Here is a 17830-nt window from a genome sequence, read left to right on the forward strand (position 1 = left end):
CTTCAAAAATCAGCAAAGGCATTGCTGTTAGAATCATAATTTCTATTTTTAAAATTTCTAGGTGATAAACATTGGACCTACCTTCCTCATTCAGAAACACCCACATTGACTTCTGAAGAAGGTATCCAAGAATTCTATTCTGATATTGACTTAAATTTATTCCCAAAGATTCAAAGTCAAGTGGCCATATTTCCATCATGTTTTTCATGCTCTTGGAGAAAAGATGAGGAAAATTCTCTTCTTTCTTCCTATCCATATTTTTTTTTCTTTGAATAGGTAATGGAATCAGTGGTGAGGAAAGGATTTACAAGCCTGATGGAATCTACCAACATGTCCTATCTGAACCCAAAGACAGTGACCCTGATTGGGATCCCTGGACTAGAGCATGTGCAGTTTTGGATTGGATTTCCCTTTTTTGGTATATGTCTGGTGTCTCTGCTGGGAAACATTTTCTTGTTAATCATCATCCCTACAGAACGCAGCCTTCACCAACCCATGTACATTTTTCTGGCAGTGCTTGCAGCCACTGATCCAGGTCTCTGTGTAGCCATCACTCCAAAGATGTTGGCCATCTTCTGGTTTGGCTCTTGTTCGATGGCTTTTGATGTTTGTCTTACCCAGCTCTTCTTCATTCATGCCTTGCAGGGTATGGAATCTGGTATCTTGTTGTCCATGGCTTTTGACCGCTATGTTGCCATCTGTGATCCTTTGAGGCACACATCTATCCTCACACCTTTCTTTCTAGTTCAGACGGTACTAATGGTGGCAACTCGGGCAACGGTACTTGTTGGGATTTTACCCATTCTACTTAAACGACTGCAACGTTTCCAGTCCGTGGTTATTGTCCATTCCTACTGTGAGCACATGGCTGTGGTCAAGCTGGCTGCAGAAGATGTCCATGTTAACAAATCATATGGGCTCTTTGTAGCTTTAGCAATTCTGGGTTTTGACATGATCTTTGTCTTCATCTCTTACATTCTAATTTTTCAGACTGTTTTCCATCTTCCTCAGAAGAAGGCACGACTTAAAGCACTCAACATGTGTGCTGCCCATATTGTCGTCTTCCTTGAGTTTTATGTCCTTGCCTTTTTTTCTTTCTTCAGCCACCGTTTTGGACATGTGCTACCTTATGTTCACATCTTATTGTCTAATATTTATCTTCTTGTGCCACCTGCTCTTAACCCCATTGTCTATGGTGTAAAGACCAAAGAGATCCGCAGGCGGCTTGAACAGATTTGTATTCTGAAGCCTGACACCCAGGGGTGATATATATATATATAATAGGAAATGTATGTATTTATCTGTTTAAGATGAAAACTCATTGCACTATGTCTACCGTGGTGAGGTTTTTACATTATAATGATCTCCCCTAAATAATCAATATTCCCAAAACAGGAGTATTCAGACTATAAAATAACCCTGGGTGAAAATAAGTATATATCATAAATTTCTATCTTCCTCCATCTCTCCCTTCCTTTGTCTTTAAAAAATATTTTTATATAATCCTGCTATGAGAATTAAGGGTATACTATAGTTTTGTACCTAATTGGTGCTAAAAATGTACCTTTTTTTCTCCCCTGTGGGGTATAAGACTTTGTGAGTCATTTACAAACTAAACAAATTTTTGTTTTTTTCCTGAATTGAAAATAACTAAGATTACTAAACAAGTTAGAATTCTTACCATTATAAAAATAGAATTTGAAGGCTCTTGTGACTGTCTCTTCAATGATAAGAATGTGCTAGACATAATATATTTTTTTGTGATGACCAAATTTTATATAGTTTAGGAGTTGTTGATTTAAAAAAAGGTAAAATTTAGCTCATTATTGCTAAGAACTCTTTGGAAACACACAGCCCCAAAATAAAAATACATTTGTGTAAATAAAAAGCTCTTTGTCCATGGAGATTTTCCAATAGGAGTGAATAATCCTCTATAAGGATGGCATTCTTCACATGGCAGATGGGATTATAGAAATATCATAGCAGCTGTGGTACCGCTGGCTGGGTTGAGTCAGAGCTATCAAAAACAACTGTCAGTAATACATTTATTTTCATTAACTCTAAATAAGGACATTCATAGCATATATAGTGGAAAGATGTCACATTCTGAAGAATGTATAATTATTTTCAGTAGGTGAAAATGTGAACTTATGAATGAATGATTGTTGAGGTACATAATTAGTGAAAATATTTAAATACCACTCTCCTCTATATGTTTTACCACTCCATATTGTGCCCAAACCACCTTTTTTTCTGAAATGGTATCTCGAGTGCGTTGAGAGTTTTGTCAGAGTGGAGCAGGGGCCAGAAGATAAGCTAACTTCTTGAGTTATGGGAGGAAACTGCTGTCATGGCATATTATCCTGGAAAGGAAGAAATGTGTCCTGCTCCATGAATCCCTATAAATGTCTGTACACATAAGCAAAGGTATGTTGGCTACCTTGGAATGTCTAGAGATAAAACCTAATAAAAAAACAGAAAACCATATACATGCATATATGATGAGAGTTGATGTGGGAGCACTGGAAACTAATCACTGGTGAACAATGATAGAGATGTTTGGGAACATAATACTGAACCTAGAGAGAAGGTAGAAAATGAACAATCACTTATGATAAAATGAAAGAAAGCTGAGTGTGGCAAATTGTATTTTCTAAACATGAGTATAACTGTGCTTTGCACGCGTGATCTTGCTGCACTGTCATGAAGAATAAACTCTTCTTTACACTTTGCAATCAGTTTGAGACCCTGCAACTGCTGTGACTACAACAGAAGTCAATCTATGCCAGTTCTTGGCAGAGTCCTTAACTGATATCAAACCTTTTCTCATTTTCATGATACCACGTAAGGACCCCTTGGGTTTTACTCTGATCGAACAGGAGTCAGTGTGGAGGTAGACTGAGGTGCCTGACATCTGAGCGAAAAAGAAGCCTTGCACCCAGACCTAGATTCCTGTTCCAAATACTATCTACAGCTGCTTCAGGGACTCCAGCTGAGATTCCAGCTGAAAACTGCACAGCTGAGTCCAGGCAATCCACAGAACTTCGAGAGAGAAAAAAATTATTGTTTGGGGTGTTGTGATAAACAATAATACTTAAATGTAAGGAAAAATGATGTCAAGAGTTGGATTCTGCAGTAACAAAAATCTAAAACACAAAGCATTGATGTTGAGAGTAGCTGGACAGAAGTTTAAAGGGTACCAATGTTAATGAAGGCTTTAAATAGAATGATAAAATTGTTATGTACCAGAGAATAAAGGGATTTGTGCTTTGTGATGGTGGAGCAATTGACAAAACTGTCACCTTTTTTTCATGTAGAAAATAAAAAATATACCTAATGAACATATATATTTGATAAATGAAATTTCCAGAGAATGTTGGAAGTATCACATATAATAAAGAACCTACTGAAGAGGGTAAATTAAGGAAGTGTTTAAAGCCTGGCCCATGTGGCTCACTGGTTGAGTATCGACCAATGCATCAAGAAGTCACCAGTTCAATTCCTAGTCAGGGCACATGCCCAGGCTGTGGGCCAAATCCCCAGTGGGGGGCATGCAGGAGGCGACCAATCTATGGTCTCGCTCATCTGTGTTTCTATCTCTTTCTTCCTCTCCCTTCCTCTCTCTCTGAAATCAATAAAGAAAATAATAATAATAATAATCAAAGAAGTGTTTAACTTTCAAGTTAAACATTCAAGAAGCTGGCAATATGTGCCTTAAATTTTAGTATACTATGAACACTGCAGTGGCTGTATGTTCTATTTTTCTCCCACTTTGGAATGGGAGTGTTTTTTGCAGTGATCCTATTGCTGTAATAACATTGTACATTGGCAATGTGAGAGGCAAATGACTTATCTGTTCAGTTCATAAGTGTTCAGAGAAAGAGAAACCATATTCCAAGAACTATATCCAAAGAATCAAACTTATAAAGCTTCACCAACACCTAAATAGGATTTAGATGATGAAATTCTGGATGAATGCCATGATGGAGTAGGACCTGGAAGTTTGGAGGAGATGTGGGTATATGTTGCACATGAGAGGAACTATGCCAGACTGTATTTGTCACAGTTGGCTGTAACAATATTTTATAAACTTTATGTCTTTCTGCAATGTAACCATCAGGAGTCTATTTCCCAGCTCCTTGAATTTGGTTAAATCCTATGACTGCTTTGAACAACAGAATACTACAAAAATGATGCTGTGTACGTCTTTGGAACACACCATATCTAGCCTAGCAGCTTCTGCTTTTTATCTTTTGAAGCTCTGACGCACCAGGTAAGAAACCTAGGTTAACGTTAAGGGGAGGAGTACTGAAGCACCAGAGTTGTCGGTGAAGAAGCCGTGTTAGATGGTGTCCATCCTCGTGAACCTTCCGAGAATCCAGCTGCAGCCCCTTTTTGTCATGCAATCATGTGAAGACATAAAGTGAGAATATTAAATTGAGCTCAGTCAAGCCCCAACTCCAAATTATGGTTTGTTTGCAATGTAGCAAAAGATAAGCATCATAAATGGGAAGAGGAATTACACTTGAGGAAACACACTAGCCCACTGAAGATGAAAACAGGTCCTGCATAATATTTAGAAGAAGAATAGAAGAGATTTCACTGGGAAAGCATCCTTCATAGAGAAGAATGTTGGCTGGGCAAACAAAATACTTCTCTCATCTCTTCCTGTCTCTTTCCTTTTCTCCCTCCCTCTCTCTGTCTGTCCTTTTACAACTTCTTTTCTTTCCTTGCTCTCATCTTTCCTTCTTTTCCTTTATTTTTAGCCCGTTAGCTAGAGGTGTAAATTCATGCATTCTCTCATGTTTGAGTTGCTTCATCAGAGAAGTTATTTGACATGGGACATGACCAATTCAATACATGTTTATTAATCTCATATTATATACCATGAAAATTCTAGATACTATGAAAACAAGTATAAACAAAATGTTCATTTTATGTACAAAAAGATCATGTAAAGAGGCAATAATTATATTGTGTGATATGTGTTATGATTGAGAAAGGATAAAGTGACACCGGAGACCATTGGAATGAATGCAATATAGAGTGAAGAAGAAGAGGGGGGCAGGAGTTTAGGGAAGGCTTACAAAGAAGTATTGCCTAAGATGAGCCCCAAATGATAAATTCTATATAACTGTAACATTTGGAGAGGAGTTATTAATATATTTGCACAAGCTTACGTATCTGAAAACCGATGCAGTGAAACTATAATGAGGTTAATAGTAGTTTTGCATATTTATTGATACAATTGATATGTACATCAGATATATATTATTACACAGGTTCTTGTGAATATATGCATATCTCAGGTGGGATGTATGAATGTCTTTAATTATGAGTATAACATGTTAGAGAGATATATAGATAGTGAGAGATGTTTATTAACAGATGAAATGATTGGAGCTATGTATTTGAAAGAAAAAGCATGTATACTGGTATATGGTTGTGTGAAAAAAAATCACCTGTGTCATGTTTGCTCCAGGTAGACCTGGGGATATCTAAATGATGAATGTAGAGATGTAGATGGTCATGAGTTACATGTATAGGTCCCTTGGTTTATGAGTTGGTGTTTAATAACATTTTTAGAAACTGCTTATGTGTAGTGCAACAATCAATTTCTGGGCATAGCCCTTGCCCTTAAAGAAATACCAGTGTGAAAAGAATGGCAAGGCGTGTACTAGTATCTGAAGTAGAACGGACCATAGACAAATGAATGTCAAAGAAACCTAAAGTGTATGACAATACAGAAATGACAGGTTTGTATCAGCTGAGGACAGGCATTAAGGACAACAAATTGAAGAAAGTGTCTCTTGAAGTGGAAAGGATTTTGACTAAGAAAGATCAAGGAAAAATGCCTCCCAAGTAGCACAATGAGCTAAAGTAGCAAGGAATGTGTAGTGTCTTTCCCAATAAAACAGTGGGTTGGCTGGATTGATGCCTATACTGTAATTTAGTGAAAATATAACACCTGGAAAGGCGGATTGGAGTTAAGTCATGCAATTAATTGAATGTCATGCTATGGAGTTAAGACTTTACCTTGAGAAACAGGCTGTTAAAGATTTTAAGTAAACAAAAGAAGATATTTGTTTTGGAAATACAACTCTAGTTGTAGAGTTAATTACAACTTTAAATAGAGAGAAATTGGATATACGACGATTAGAAGAATTTTGCAGCACAGAAATCGAAAGTGATAGAAAACAGATAGTGGACATTTGCAGAGAAATCTCAGTCATTGTATGTATGAAGGGAAGAAAATAAAAATAATAAAAAATATCAAGGTTTTAAACTTAATTTAACTGAAGTCAAATGAACAAAATGGGGAATATGGAGGAATGATGTAGTTGGTAAAGAGATTAAGAGTTTAATTGGTAAGGACAAGTTTAAGGTGTTTATGAAGAGTGGTTCACAAGGCCGTTGAAATGTTTTCTGGAACACAAACATAATTCATGGTTTAAGATATAGTCGAGGATGTCTTAAATTTGTGAAAACAAGTTTATGTATGTAGAAAGAGAAAAAGTGAAGCTAGAGAAAATAGAGCTTCCTTAGGTTATCTTCCCTCTTCCTCTCATGCTTTCCTATCAAGTCAAATCTACTGTATATCTGTTTCATATTTTGACACTAACAGTAACTCTCTAAAGAAGAATTTTCTCTATTAAAAGCCTTCAGAGAAAAAACATTTTTACTCAGTAATATGATCATGGACATTTATACACATTTATTTCCATTAGGATTACTTTCCATGATACATAATTTTCATGTTAAACATCTAAACCATAAATGTGAAAGAAAAATCATTAAATCGAAAAAATCCTAGTGTAAATATTTTTGCTCATAGGTCTTGATAATATATGCCTAAATTAATTGTTATGTCATTTGAAATAATGTGCTTCCAATTTATGTTATGTAATACAGTCAGATAAACAATAAAATCAACAACAAAATGTTTTCCTATGTTATTACTTGCATAAACATTTAGGGAGGGTTCTGGTCATGAGGGTTTTGTAACAACTACATTCTGATGAAAAGAACATGTCTCGGTTACATCTCCACACTACGTCCTTCTCTTGCTTTGGTAATTTCTTTCCCCATGAAGCCTCAAATCTGTCAGAAATTATCTCTACTTCCAACCTAACAGAATTTCCAACTCCATATCCCAGGTCCCCTGTCTACCTCTGGTATCAACCTCAGTTTCTTTGACAGCGCAGGATCCACAGCACCCACTCCCGCATTTGCTTGGTCCGGGCTCCATATATCAAGGGGTTGATCATGGGAGGCACCAGAAAGTAGAGGTTGTCAGTGATAATCTGTAGATGAGGAGCCATACGATAGCCTAAAATCTGGGCCAGAACAGAGAAGACAACAGGAGAATAGAAGAGGGCAATGACACAAAGATGAGAGCCACATGTGCTGAGAGCCTTGCCCCGCGCCTCCCAAGAGGGTATCTGAAAGACAGCGTGAAGGATAAGCCCATATGACAGACTGATGAAAAACAGATCAAATCCCACAGATGCTACAATAACCATGAGGCCATAGATAATGTGGTCAGAGATATCTCCACAGGCTATCTGCACCACAGCCATGTAGGCGCAGTAGGAGTAAGCAATGATGTGGGTTTGGAAGCGTTCCAGTCTTTTTGCTAGGATGGGTGCTGGGGTCAGTACTGCCACTGCCCTTGCCAGGACAGCCATTGCCATCTTCACAAGCACGTTTTTAGTAAGGATAGTTGTATATCTTAGAGGGTGCCAGATAGCCACAAATCTGTCAAAAGCCATGGTCAGGAGGATCCCAGACTCCATGACATAAAAGGAAGGGATGAAAAACATCTGTGTGAGGCAAGCATTGAAGCTGATTTCTTTGGCATTCATCCAGAAGACAGCCAGCATGCGGGGCACAGTGACACTGACCAGGGACAGGTCAACAACTGAGAGCATGGCCAGGAGGAGAAACATGGGCTCATGAAGACTCTTCTCCACCCAGATGATGCATAAGATGGTTGTATTGCCAATGACTGTAATGATAAAGACCAAGAAAAAAGGCACAGAGAACCAGCCATGGAAAGATTCCAGGCCAAGAATTCCAGCCAGGACAAATGTCAAGGGCTGAGGAATGGAGTTGTTGCAAGAGAACATCCCTACCCTGAGCTCCTCCAAGGTCTGATTCCTGAGGAAAAAGAAACAAGGGACATTTTGAAATCACCGTATTATTTGCATTTAAAATACCAGGTATTGTAGTACTTTGTGGTGATAATCATAATTATATCAACAAATGATCAAATAAATGTTTTAGCTACTTGGGGTGAGGAGGGAGATAATCTTAGACTACTTTCTCTGCAAGAGGAAGAAATAATCTCAGGGATAAAGTCCCAATAAAGACATATCAATCTCATAATGTATATTGTCCTGTGGCTCTGATCCCATTTAATATTCAATATGTGAAATCTTGTAGGATTTTTTCCTAGATATCAGGACCTGGCAAGAGATCCAACATTTTGAACATTACACGCAGAAGCTGGAAATCATGGTTTTCACTCAAATGAGGAAGTTGAATGTTATCATCCCAGGGTCCTCAGCTCTTGAGTTTGGTGTTGGTACTTTAGGATGGTTCTCTAGAGAATTTGTAGATTTTTACAAAGAACCTAGGAAATATGCTGATTTTATACTTGACAAGTATAATAGTATCTGGAGAAAAACCAGATATTTTGGATGACAAATTAGAATCTAAAAAATGCCTCGATAGATAATAATTTAGTATTCAAGTTCCAGTATTTTAGTAATAAAGCGTGGTTGGGAGTGGGTAAAAATTAAATTAAATTAATGGGATGGCATATATGTGTAAATTTATGTGGTTTTGTATGGGGACTATAGTTTAGTGGTTAACTGTAATATACATTTTTATAAAAATAAGACTATTGTATTTGTTGAACATTTTGACCTACATAACTATTTGAGATATAAATGCATATTTACAAATTTACAAATTATTTGATACAAGTTATCAATTAAAGAATATACTTAACAGGTTAAAAGTAAAAAACAAAAAAATCATAAAAAATAAAGTATAGAAATAAGGCTTTTTGTTATTAATATGATTGAAATTAAATTTCACTATTAAAGTTTAGCCTCCATATTTTGTTAGAAATATTTCAACTATATAATATTTAAAAGAATCACACACAAAAAAATTTTTCAATAAAAACTTAGAATAAATTTTTGAAAGTTGATTTTAAAAAATGTTGCAGAGCCGTTTGCAGCTATAGTAATATACAAATTGCTATATCTCACTTCAAAATCAATAGTTCAAAACATTTTTATTTCCTGTGACCATGATCAAAACTTAAACTGAAATTAGGTTGAAAAAAAAATGTAACACAAAGTTGCTTTAACAATAAAAGTCCAGTAATATTAATATTGTGTTCTTTTGTTTTAGTTGCTGATAAACTTGGATGATTTGTCATTTTTGGTTATTAATTTATTCTAAATATTTAAGCACTTAAAATAGAGTGGCATATCTGCTAAGATACCACATATATACATCATAAATTTGAGGTGTTCAGATCTAAGTATTTTATATATCATCTGCATTTGGTAAAAGGCACGCCATAGCAAAATGATAAGTTGGTCTCCTGGAAGGTAACTTGGTATAGTGAAAATAGCAAGGTCTTTGACATAACATAGGTCTGAGATACAATTTCAACCCTGCCACTTATTTTATGTGATTTGACCAAACTGTTTAAGGCTTGGAACCTCATTTTTTTATATCAAAAATGGGATGAATCTTACCTTGAAAATTGTAATGAGGATTAAATCTATCATTAAATTTCAACATTGTATAAAACATACAATATTCCTGACATAATTATTTGAATGTTTTGGTGCTTTAAAAATTCAAATCTTCTTCTTTTACTACGAAGTACAAAATTTAAATAAGAGATACAAAAAATAATATTCTTTTATGTTTGTTTTAATCCTTATCTGAGGGTATATTTTTCCATTTATTTTAAAAAGAGAAGATGAGAGAGGGAGAGAGAAACATCATTGTGAGAGAGAAATATTAATTGGTTGCCTATCACAACCTGGGAATGTGCCCTGACCGGAAACTGAACCAACAACCCTTTCGGTGCAGAAGCCGACACTCCAACCAAGTCACAGCATCTAGGGAAGAAAGTTCTTTTTGTTTTTTGTTTCTCAGAAAGAACTGTAAAAAGGATAATTAATAGTCTTGAATTGACAATATAAGAAGAAAGATTTAATGTCCCTGAAAATATTATACTCAAATATTTTTAGATTTATTATATGCTTGAGTGAAAAAAAATTTAGTGTCCTCAGAGATAGATACCTGGCCAAATAAAAGATGCTAAAGAAATTTAAACAGTATATTTAAGTTCAAAAATGGAAAGACCCCTATCACAAACTCAAGAAGAAAAGATACCTTGTGGAACCAGAAGCTCATTATCAGGTAGAAATGAAATGATCATCTATCAGGAATACTGTAGATAAAAGTTTTCCATGTGGTGGTGACATTTGGATATTATTAGAGCTTTCTGCAACATGGTAAAGTCTTGCCTGGGCTATCAGAAATCATTACCAGCAACAGTTTAATCAACATTAATTACAACTAAATAGACCATTAATTTAGATGTAAACATTAGAAAGATACTTATTATCTCCTAAAGAATATCACTGAGCATTCTAAAAATTGCAGATTCCCAACCATGGGCATAAAAGAGTTGGTGATTGGTATTCAGGAATCTCTTTTTCCTACATGGCTTTGCATCCCCAGATTTTCTACTCTTTTCTCTCTTTCTTCTTCTCTCTTTTCCTAGAGTAGTACCTGTAGATGGTTATGAGTCTGGTCACAGTGGGACTCGGACCAGCAAAGCAACTGTCCCTGTGAGATATAGAAAAGGTCTGTTGATGTCCAAAATAAGATGGAGTGTCTGAGCTGGAGGCAGATTTATGCTGGTTTGTCCTGTCCCCTCCTCACCTCCGGGGTCTCTAGAGACCTATTTGTTAGGCAAAGTGTTTTACTTAGCTTGGATAGCCTGGGGAACACAGCCTAGAGCCAGTTATTGAGGATAGCACATGTAGTTAAAGGGACAGAAGGAGACTAGACTGTAAGTGGTGAGCACACAATGGAGCATGCAGATGTTGTATTATAAAGTTGTACACCTGCAACTTACATAATGTTATTAACCCATGTTACCCCAATACATTTAAATTTTTAAAAAGCAGATATTTAGGACGACTGTAAAACTAATCGGTGTGTTGAGGGAGGTGAGGGAGGAACTCTATGGAGAAGAGTAAGGACTGGGGAATCATTTAGGATGAAATTCATGAACACTTGGAGTAAAAGACGGCAGAACTGTTTATAGCTATAAGTATATACAAATTGCTATAGATTGCTTCAAAATCAATAGTTTAAAACATTTTAATTTCCCATGATCAGGGAGCTCCATAAGCAAAACTTAAACTGAAATTTAGAGTCTTGATATCCTTTATGCAATTAGAATCCACAAAAAGCTGGGAAAAAAAATGTATGCACTACATGAATTTTAGTTGACTAAATTAAGACCATTGTTGGGTAAATAAGATATATAACAGAAACACAGAGAGGTGAAATTAAAGTAGGATCACTAGAGAAGCTTTAGAAAATAAAATGTTGCACAATACCAAGTTTAAGAGAGACTGAGTTTCAGAAAGACTCTTGGTAAAGGTCAGAAGCTCAACTTGAGAGTAAATGTAAAAGAGGGGGAAAATGTTAAGAAGTTCTTAAGGAACTCTGTTGGAGAAAATGGTTGAATGTACACATCCTGAATGTAATTATTTGGGCTCTGTTTGTTCACTGTTATTTCCCCAGGGCCTGAGAAATTTTAGGTCTTCAAATATTTTATATGAACAAATGCACCACACACACACACACACACACACACACACAGGTTCTCCATTAATCATCCACTGTAGACTCTAGGCACTCTAGGCTTAAAATAATATTGCAAAGGTAAGTAGCAGTCACACAACCTGTGAGCTTGTCAAAGTCTTCAGTTAGTCATATCCCACAGTCTAAAGTATATTCAGGGTATTCAAATAGATTTAATTATTTTCATCATGACTGCAATCTAGATCAAGTTATTGTCATATTGTCCTAGAAAACTTATATAACTTCCTAAAAATTATTTTGCATTCCTTCCTTTCATTCTTTGTCTCAACCAGTTTTATTGCAGCCACGTGATCATCCTTTTAATTTCATTTTGATTCAGATGTTACCCATTGTCCTACCTGTCCTATGTAGTGAGAATTTTTCAGATCCAGGATCCAATCCAAGATCACCTGTTGCATTTCCATTATCATGTCTCATGAGCCTTTCTTCATCTGAATCAGTCTTAGTCTTTTGTTATCCTCTAAATTTCTACATTTTGAAGAGATGGGGCCAGTTATTTTACAAAATGTCCTCAATTTGGGTTTGTCTGAAACTTTGTTGGACTGAGGTTATGGTTAGGTGGGACAAATACTCCAAAAGTGACACTGTTCTCACTGATTCTATCTAGTGTCAGGCCACTATGACTTCTTCCTATATTGGTGATATTAACTTCAGTTTCTCTACTGTATACTACTTTCCCCTTTGTAATAAATAAAAAATAAATAACATATTAAGTCAAATTTAAGTTTTCTTTGCAGTTTTTTTGGTTCTTTTATCTTCAGCCTGAGGGGAGTGAAAATGCTGTAGCTTGAAGTTACTTGGATTCCTTCTTTTCCACTTTTCTTTAGTACAGTTGTTAATCATTTGTTACATAATTAAGCTTATTTGTTTTCAACTTTGAGGTTTAAAAAATTCCTTGTTGATTTAACTTTTGGCATTGTAATTATAATGTGGGCCTCTTTGGATTCATCTTGTTTGGGATTCTATGCTTCTTGGGCTTGGATGTCTGTTTCCTTCACCAGTCTGGGGAAATTTTCAGCCATCATTTCTTTAAATAGATTTTCTGTCCATTTTCTCTCCCTTCTCCTTCTGAGACCCTTATGAATCAATGTTGGTATGTTTTATGTCCCAGAGGTTGCTTAAACTATTATTATTTTTAAAATTTCTTTTTCCTTTTTGCTGCTCTGATTGGGTGTTTTCTGCTACTGTGTCTTCCAGATCACTGATAGGGTCTGCTGCTTCAACTAATCTGTTATTGATTACAGCTAGTGCATTCTTCATTTCAGTTATTGTATTCATTTCAGACTGTTTTTTAAAATGTTTTTGTCTCATTTTTTTTTGTGTTTCCTATCTCTTTGTTGAAATTTTCACTGAGATCATTGAGCATCCTTATAACTGGTGTTTTTATCTCTTTCTTTTTGATAGATTGCTTGTCTCTGTTTTATTGAGTCCTCTGGTTTTGTCTTTGTCTTTCATTTGGGACATATTTCTCTGTTTCTTCATTTGGCTGTCTCTCCATGTTTGTGTCTATGAATTAGGTGAAACAGCAACCTCTCCTGGTCTTGAGGGAGTGATCTTGTGTAGGAGCTTCCCCTTTGTAGACTGTGTAGCAGGTATCTTTGGCAGGCCAGCTGAAGCTAGAGGGTGCGGAGGCCATAGGGAGTCCCCGGGATCAATCTACACTGGGACCACCTTAGCAGGCCAGTTGGAATTGTAGCAGGAGTGGGCTTTCCCAGGGCAAACCACACTGAGACCTGGAGCTAAAGCTGGAGCAGGTCGGAATAGTAGGGATTTACAGAGGTAAGACCCTGTGGCTGTAGCTGAAGCCCATGTGGTCTGAAGGATGTTCTCGGGACAAGCCACACCTAGGTGAAAGCTTTGCTAGGGTGGGTAAAAGCTGAGGGGTGTCCCAGTGCCACGTCAGATATCTGGAGTCTAGAGCTGGAGAAGGCTGCATATAAAACCTATGTCTGTGTTCTCTCTCTCTCCCTGTCTGTCTCTATCTCTATCTCTCTTGTTTGTTTTGCAGAAGCTGTTTATTCAGCCCTCAGTTCTTATTTAGGGGGAATTGCTCTGTCTGTAGGTATAAATTCATTGTGCTCTTGGGAAGAGGTGTGTTTATGCCACCATCTTGAACTGGAAACTACTATGATTATGTAGCTGCTGTGAATAAGACTTAACATTGTTTTCTTCTAGGTTTTAGGATAAAATTGAGAATCCTAAGCCCTACACACCCCTTTATGCTACTATCCCAGCCTTACTCAGCAACTCTTCATTTCACCCTCTACTCCAGCCCATGAAATGGACTGCCGTCAGTTCTTTGAATGCATAGCACCCCTATCATAAGATCCATGCATGTTCACACATCCTATTCTCTCTCCCTGAAATATCACCATCCCATTTTATGACCTCTGTTTCCTTCTTCAGCTGGTTAACTCAATCAGCACTCAAACAAATACTATTTTTAAGAAAGCTTTCCTTAATTTTTCTAGACTAGACCAAATCTTATGTTATGTGCCTTTATAGAAATCTGTATTATCACTTCACAGCATTTAATATCCAGTATAATTATGCATTTGAGCATCATCCAATTATGTCACTTTCATGAGAATATAACTCCCTGAGACATGGACTTCTCTTTTGCCCACTTCTCAGAATTTAGGACAATCTGATACATTTCAACCACTCCATAAATCATTTTTTGTCGTATGACTATATGAATAAATTACATATCTCTTTTATTTGACTAGAATTTAATTAAAGATTTTTGAAGATTTAATTTTGTGGTTGTTATTATTGTTAAACATTTAAAATTTGAGACCTATCAGTGCATAATTTATAAGTGCTAACTCCTTAATTCATATTTCCAAACCTAACATATAAACAATTCTGATAATTGTCAGGGATTATATTGTAATTAAATTTCATAATTCATGATGCTCTAAATAAAAAGAAAATGCAACCAGAAGGTCTAGACTTGGCAATTCATCTTCAGGAAATATCCAACATATTGTCAATAGCCTTAAAGTTTACATTTCCCTAAGGATTCTCTTCTCTTCAGTTTGGGAAAGATCTGTCCTTATGCCTACTGTCATTGTAATTTTTCTCCATTATATTATGAAAAGATGAATTCTATCCTTACAGTTTAATTTCAGGTACCTTAACTATAACTGTCACAAGATTAGGAGTTTTAAAATATATGACATATAAAATCAAACATTGTTATTGCTTTATGCATTCCTTCAGAAGCATTCACTGAACATATATGCTCATAAGATACTGAGAGGTCTTAGTAAAGAAAAGTAAATAAAGGATAATCTTTAAGCACTTTTGTGTTTATTTAAATTCAGGCAGCACCACTTAATCAATGTGTGACATTGAGCAAATTATTTAATCTCTTTGAGTCCAGATTTCTCATCTGTACAATTAGACTAACTAACACTCTAGTGATTATGGTGATAAGATATGTGTGCATGTGTGTGTACATTGCACACACCAATGTCTCACAAAATTTGGCATGTACTAAATACACAAAATTATACTTGTTATGATAATCCATAGTTGGGTAGTGTTTATTTATTAAAGGCTTACTGTGTGGCACCATTATCAGTGTCTTACATGCTTTCACTCATTTAATCCTTGCTATTCTGTAGGGTAAAACACCTTATGATCCTCATTCTACTGATTATGACAAGGCCCAGAAACTGCCTGAGTATACATAGATAGTAAGTGGAAGAGATAAATGATGACTCTGAATCTACTAGAGCCAGTGGACTTAGAACCTCTAACTATAATAAGAATTTAATTGTTAAAAAAACATATTAAAAGTTAACTATAATATATTGTGACATTTTTACAATAATGGTAGGGAAAGTTTTTAGTTAGTTTTAGGTGAGGAAATAAACTTTCTGATAAGGTAGGGGAGTTTAAACAGGTACCTTGAAGGATAACTAAGTCCGTTGTAGGTAAGGTGTCTTGGCAGAGAGAAGCATTTTAAGTAAAACCATGAAGATATAAAGAGAGTTATTATTTGAATGAAGGTGGGAGTCTTCACAAGTAGAACAGAGAGTGCAAGGGAGGTATAAGAATGAAAAGAGAAGCAGAAGAAAGGTAATTCAGAGAGCTTTACTTTAATTAAAAATTACTTTAATACAGTAATCTGTGGATGTGATTATTGCAACATTGAAACTTTTCTACATTTCTGTTTAACAACTTCTCCTATGTGTCCATTCTTGTGAAAATAACAGGCAAGTATTTTTTGTATTCAGAAGACATGAATCTGGTTATATTGATTCTTCTACAGAATATTGAGTCATTATTAATTTTTCTGATGCAGATACTTTCTGTGGAATTTTTTGAGGTTCTTATGAGTTTCATTAGTCTTTAAATCACTCCCTATTGGAGAATACACTACTACGCCAGTTACACCACAGTAGCAGCAGGGAGCAGAAGGAGATCCCTTTCAAATTCATCAAGATTTAAGTAAGCTCCCTAAAATTCAGGTGCACACAAAATACAATATGCCTACTAGTTTCAGTAGTTATGTGTGGTCACTCTTCTCCACTGAAATCTGATAAAATGTCTGATTTCAGCAGGAGAAAATGTCATGTCTATTATGAGAAATAAATAAATTATTTAGACTCTTCCCTTCCCCTTCTGATACCATCTCTGCAAACAATTTCAGCACAATCAGGCAAACTTTACCCTTAGAAAACTAAGGACATAATCTCGAATTTTCTTGGTCCTAACACCATACACAATGGGGTTAAGAAAAGGTGGGACCAGAAGGTATATATTGGCAATAAAGATATGGATCTGGGGGGCCACATTGTGGCCAAAGCGGTGAGTGAGAAAGGTAAAGACAGCTGTGGAGTAGAAAACGAGGATGACACAGACGTGGGAGCCACATGTGCCTAGAGCTTTAAGACTTGCTTCCTGTGATGGAAGATGAAAGACTGCACGGAGGATTAGAACATAAGAGACAGCAATAAAAAAGCCATCACAGGAGCCAATGACAGAGGCCACACTGAGGCTGTAACGCTTGGTGGTTCCTGTGTCCACACATGCCAGCTTCACCACAGCCATGAACTCACAGTAGGTGTGGGCAATGATTCGAGTCCCGCAGTAGGGCAGCTGTTTGAGCAGGATGGGATGTGGGGAAAAGAAGGCCACTCCCCGGAGTACAACAGAAGCTCCCATTTTGGCAATGTGAGCATGGGTGAGAATGGTGCTATGGCGCAGTGGATGACAAATGGCCACATAACGGTCAATGGCCATGGCCAAAAAGAAGCCCGATTCCATGGCAGTAAAGCTGTGGATGAAGAACATTTGGGCCAAACAGGTATCAAAGGCAATGTCGTGGGCTCCGAGCCAGAAGAGACAGAGCATGCGGGGCAGCGTAGATGAGGAGAGGACCAGGTCGGTGATCGACAGCATGCACAGAAAGAGGAACATAGGCTCGTGGAGGCTTCGCTCTGCCCTCACCACAGCCAGGATGGTCACATTGCCCACCACAGCCACCACATACATGGAGCAGAAGGGAATCCCAATCCAGACATGCAGGTGCTCTAGTCCTGGGATGCCCATCAGCAAAAAAATGTTTGGAGATGTTTGAGATTTATTGGCTGGTCCCATTGTGCTGCTGCTCTTTGTCTTTTGTAGATGGAATCCTCCTTTACAGCGCAAAAGTTTTCTAACGAGATCATCACACCATATCTGGTAACAAATAAAAAGCACATCTGGAAGATCCTATAACATCATGTTAGAAAACATAAAAGGTTGTAAGTTATAGAGAAACAAGTTAGTAACACTAGGCAAAAACTATGTAACCAGACACAAAGTGCTTACTGTAAGTCAAGTCATGAATCTCACAAATTTGTTAAAACTAAACCAAAAACCCAACACTGTTAACATC

At 36.6% G+C, this 17830-nt stretch overlaps 3 protein-coding genes across 3 annotated transcripts; 1 reads left to right on the plus strand and 2 right to left on the minus strand.

Moving 5' to 3' along the window:
• Nucleotides 1-315: 315 nt before the first annotated feature.
• Nucleotides 316-1266, plus strand: LOC118628569 (olfactory receptor 52A1-like). The gene has a single exon (XM_036259550.1). It carries the CDS (start codon nucleotides 316-318, stop codon nucleotides 1264-1266), a length of 951 nt encoding a protein of 316 aa, XP_036115443.1.
• A 5918-nt stretch (nucleotides 1267-7184) lies between these two features.
• Nucleotides 7185-8129, minus strand: LOC118627515 (olfactory receptor 52B2-like). The gene has a single exon (XM_036257690.1). It carries the CDS (start codon nucleotides 8127-8129, stop codon nucleotides 7185-7187), a length of 945 nt encoding a protein of 314 aa, XP_036113583.1.
• An 8476-nt stretch (nucleotides 8130-16605) lies between these two features.
• Nucleotides 16606-17550, minus strand: LOC118628982 (olfactory receptor 52D1-like). The gene has a single exon (XM_036260073.1). The coding sequence runs from the start codon at nucleotides 17548-17550 to the stop codon at nucleotides 16606-16608; it is 945 nt and encodes a 314-aa protein (XP_036115966.1).
• Nucleotides 17551-17830: the final 280 nt, after the last annotated feature.

The sequence above is a fragment of the Molossus molossus genome, unplaced genomic scaffold, assembly GCF_014108415.1.
Source record: "Molossus molossus isolate mMolMol1 unplaced genomic scaffold, mMolMol1.p scaffold_m16_p_13, whole genome shotgun sequence".
NCBI lineage: Eukaryota > Metazoa > Chordata > Mammalia > Chiroptera > Molossidae > Molossus > Molossus molossus.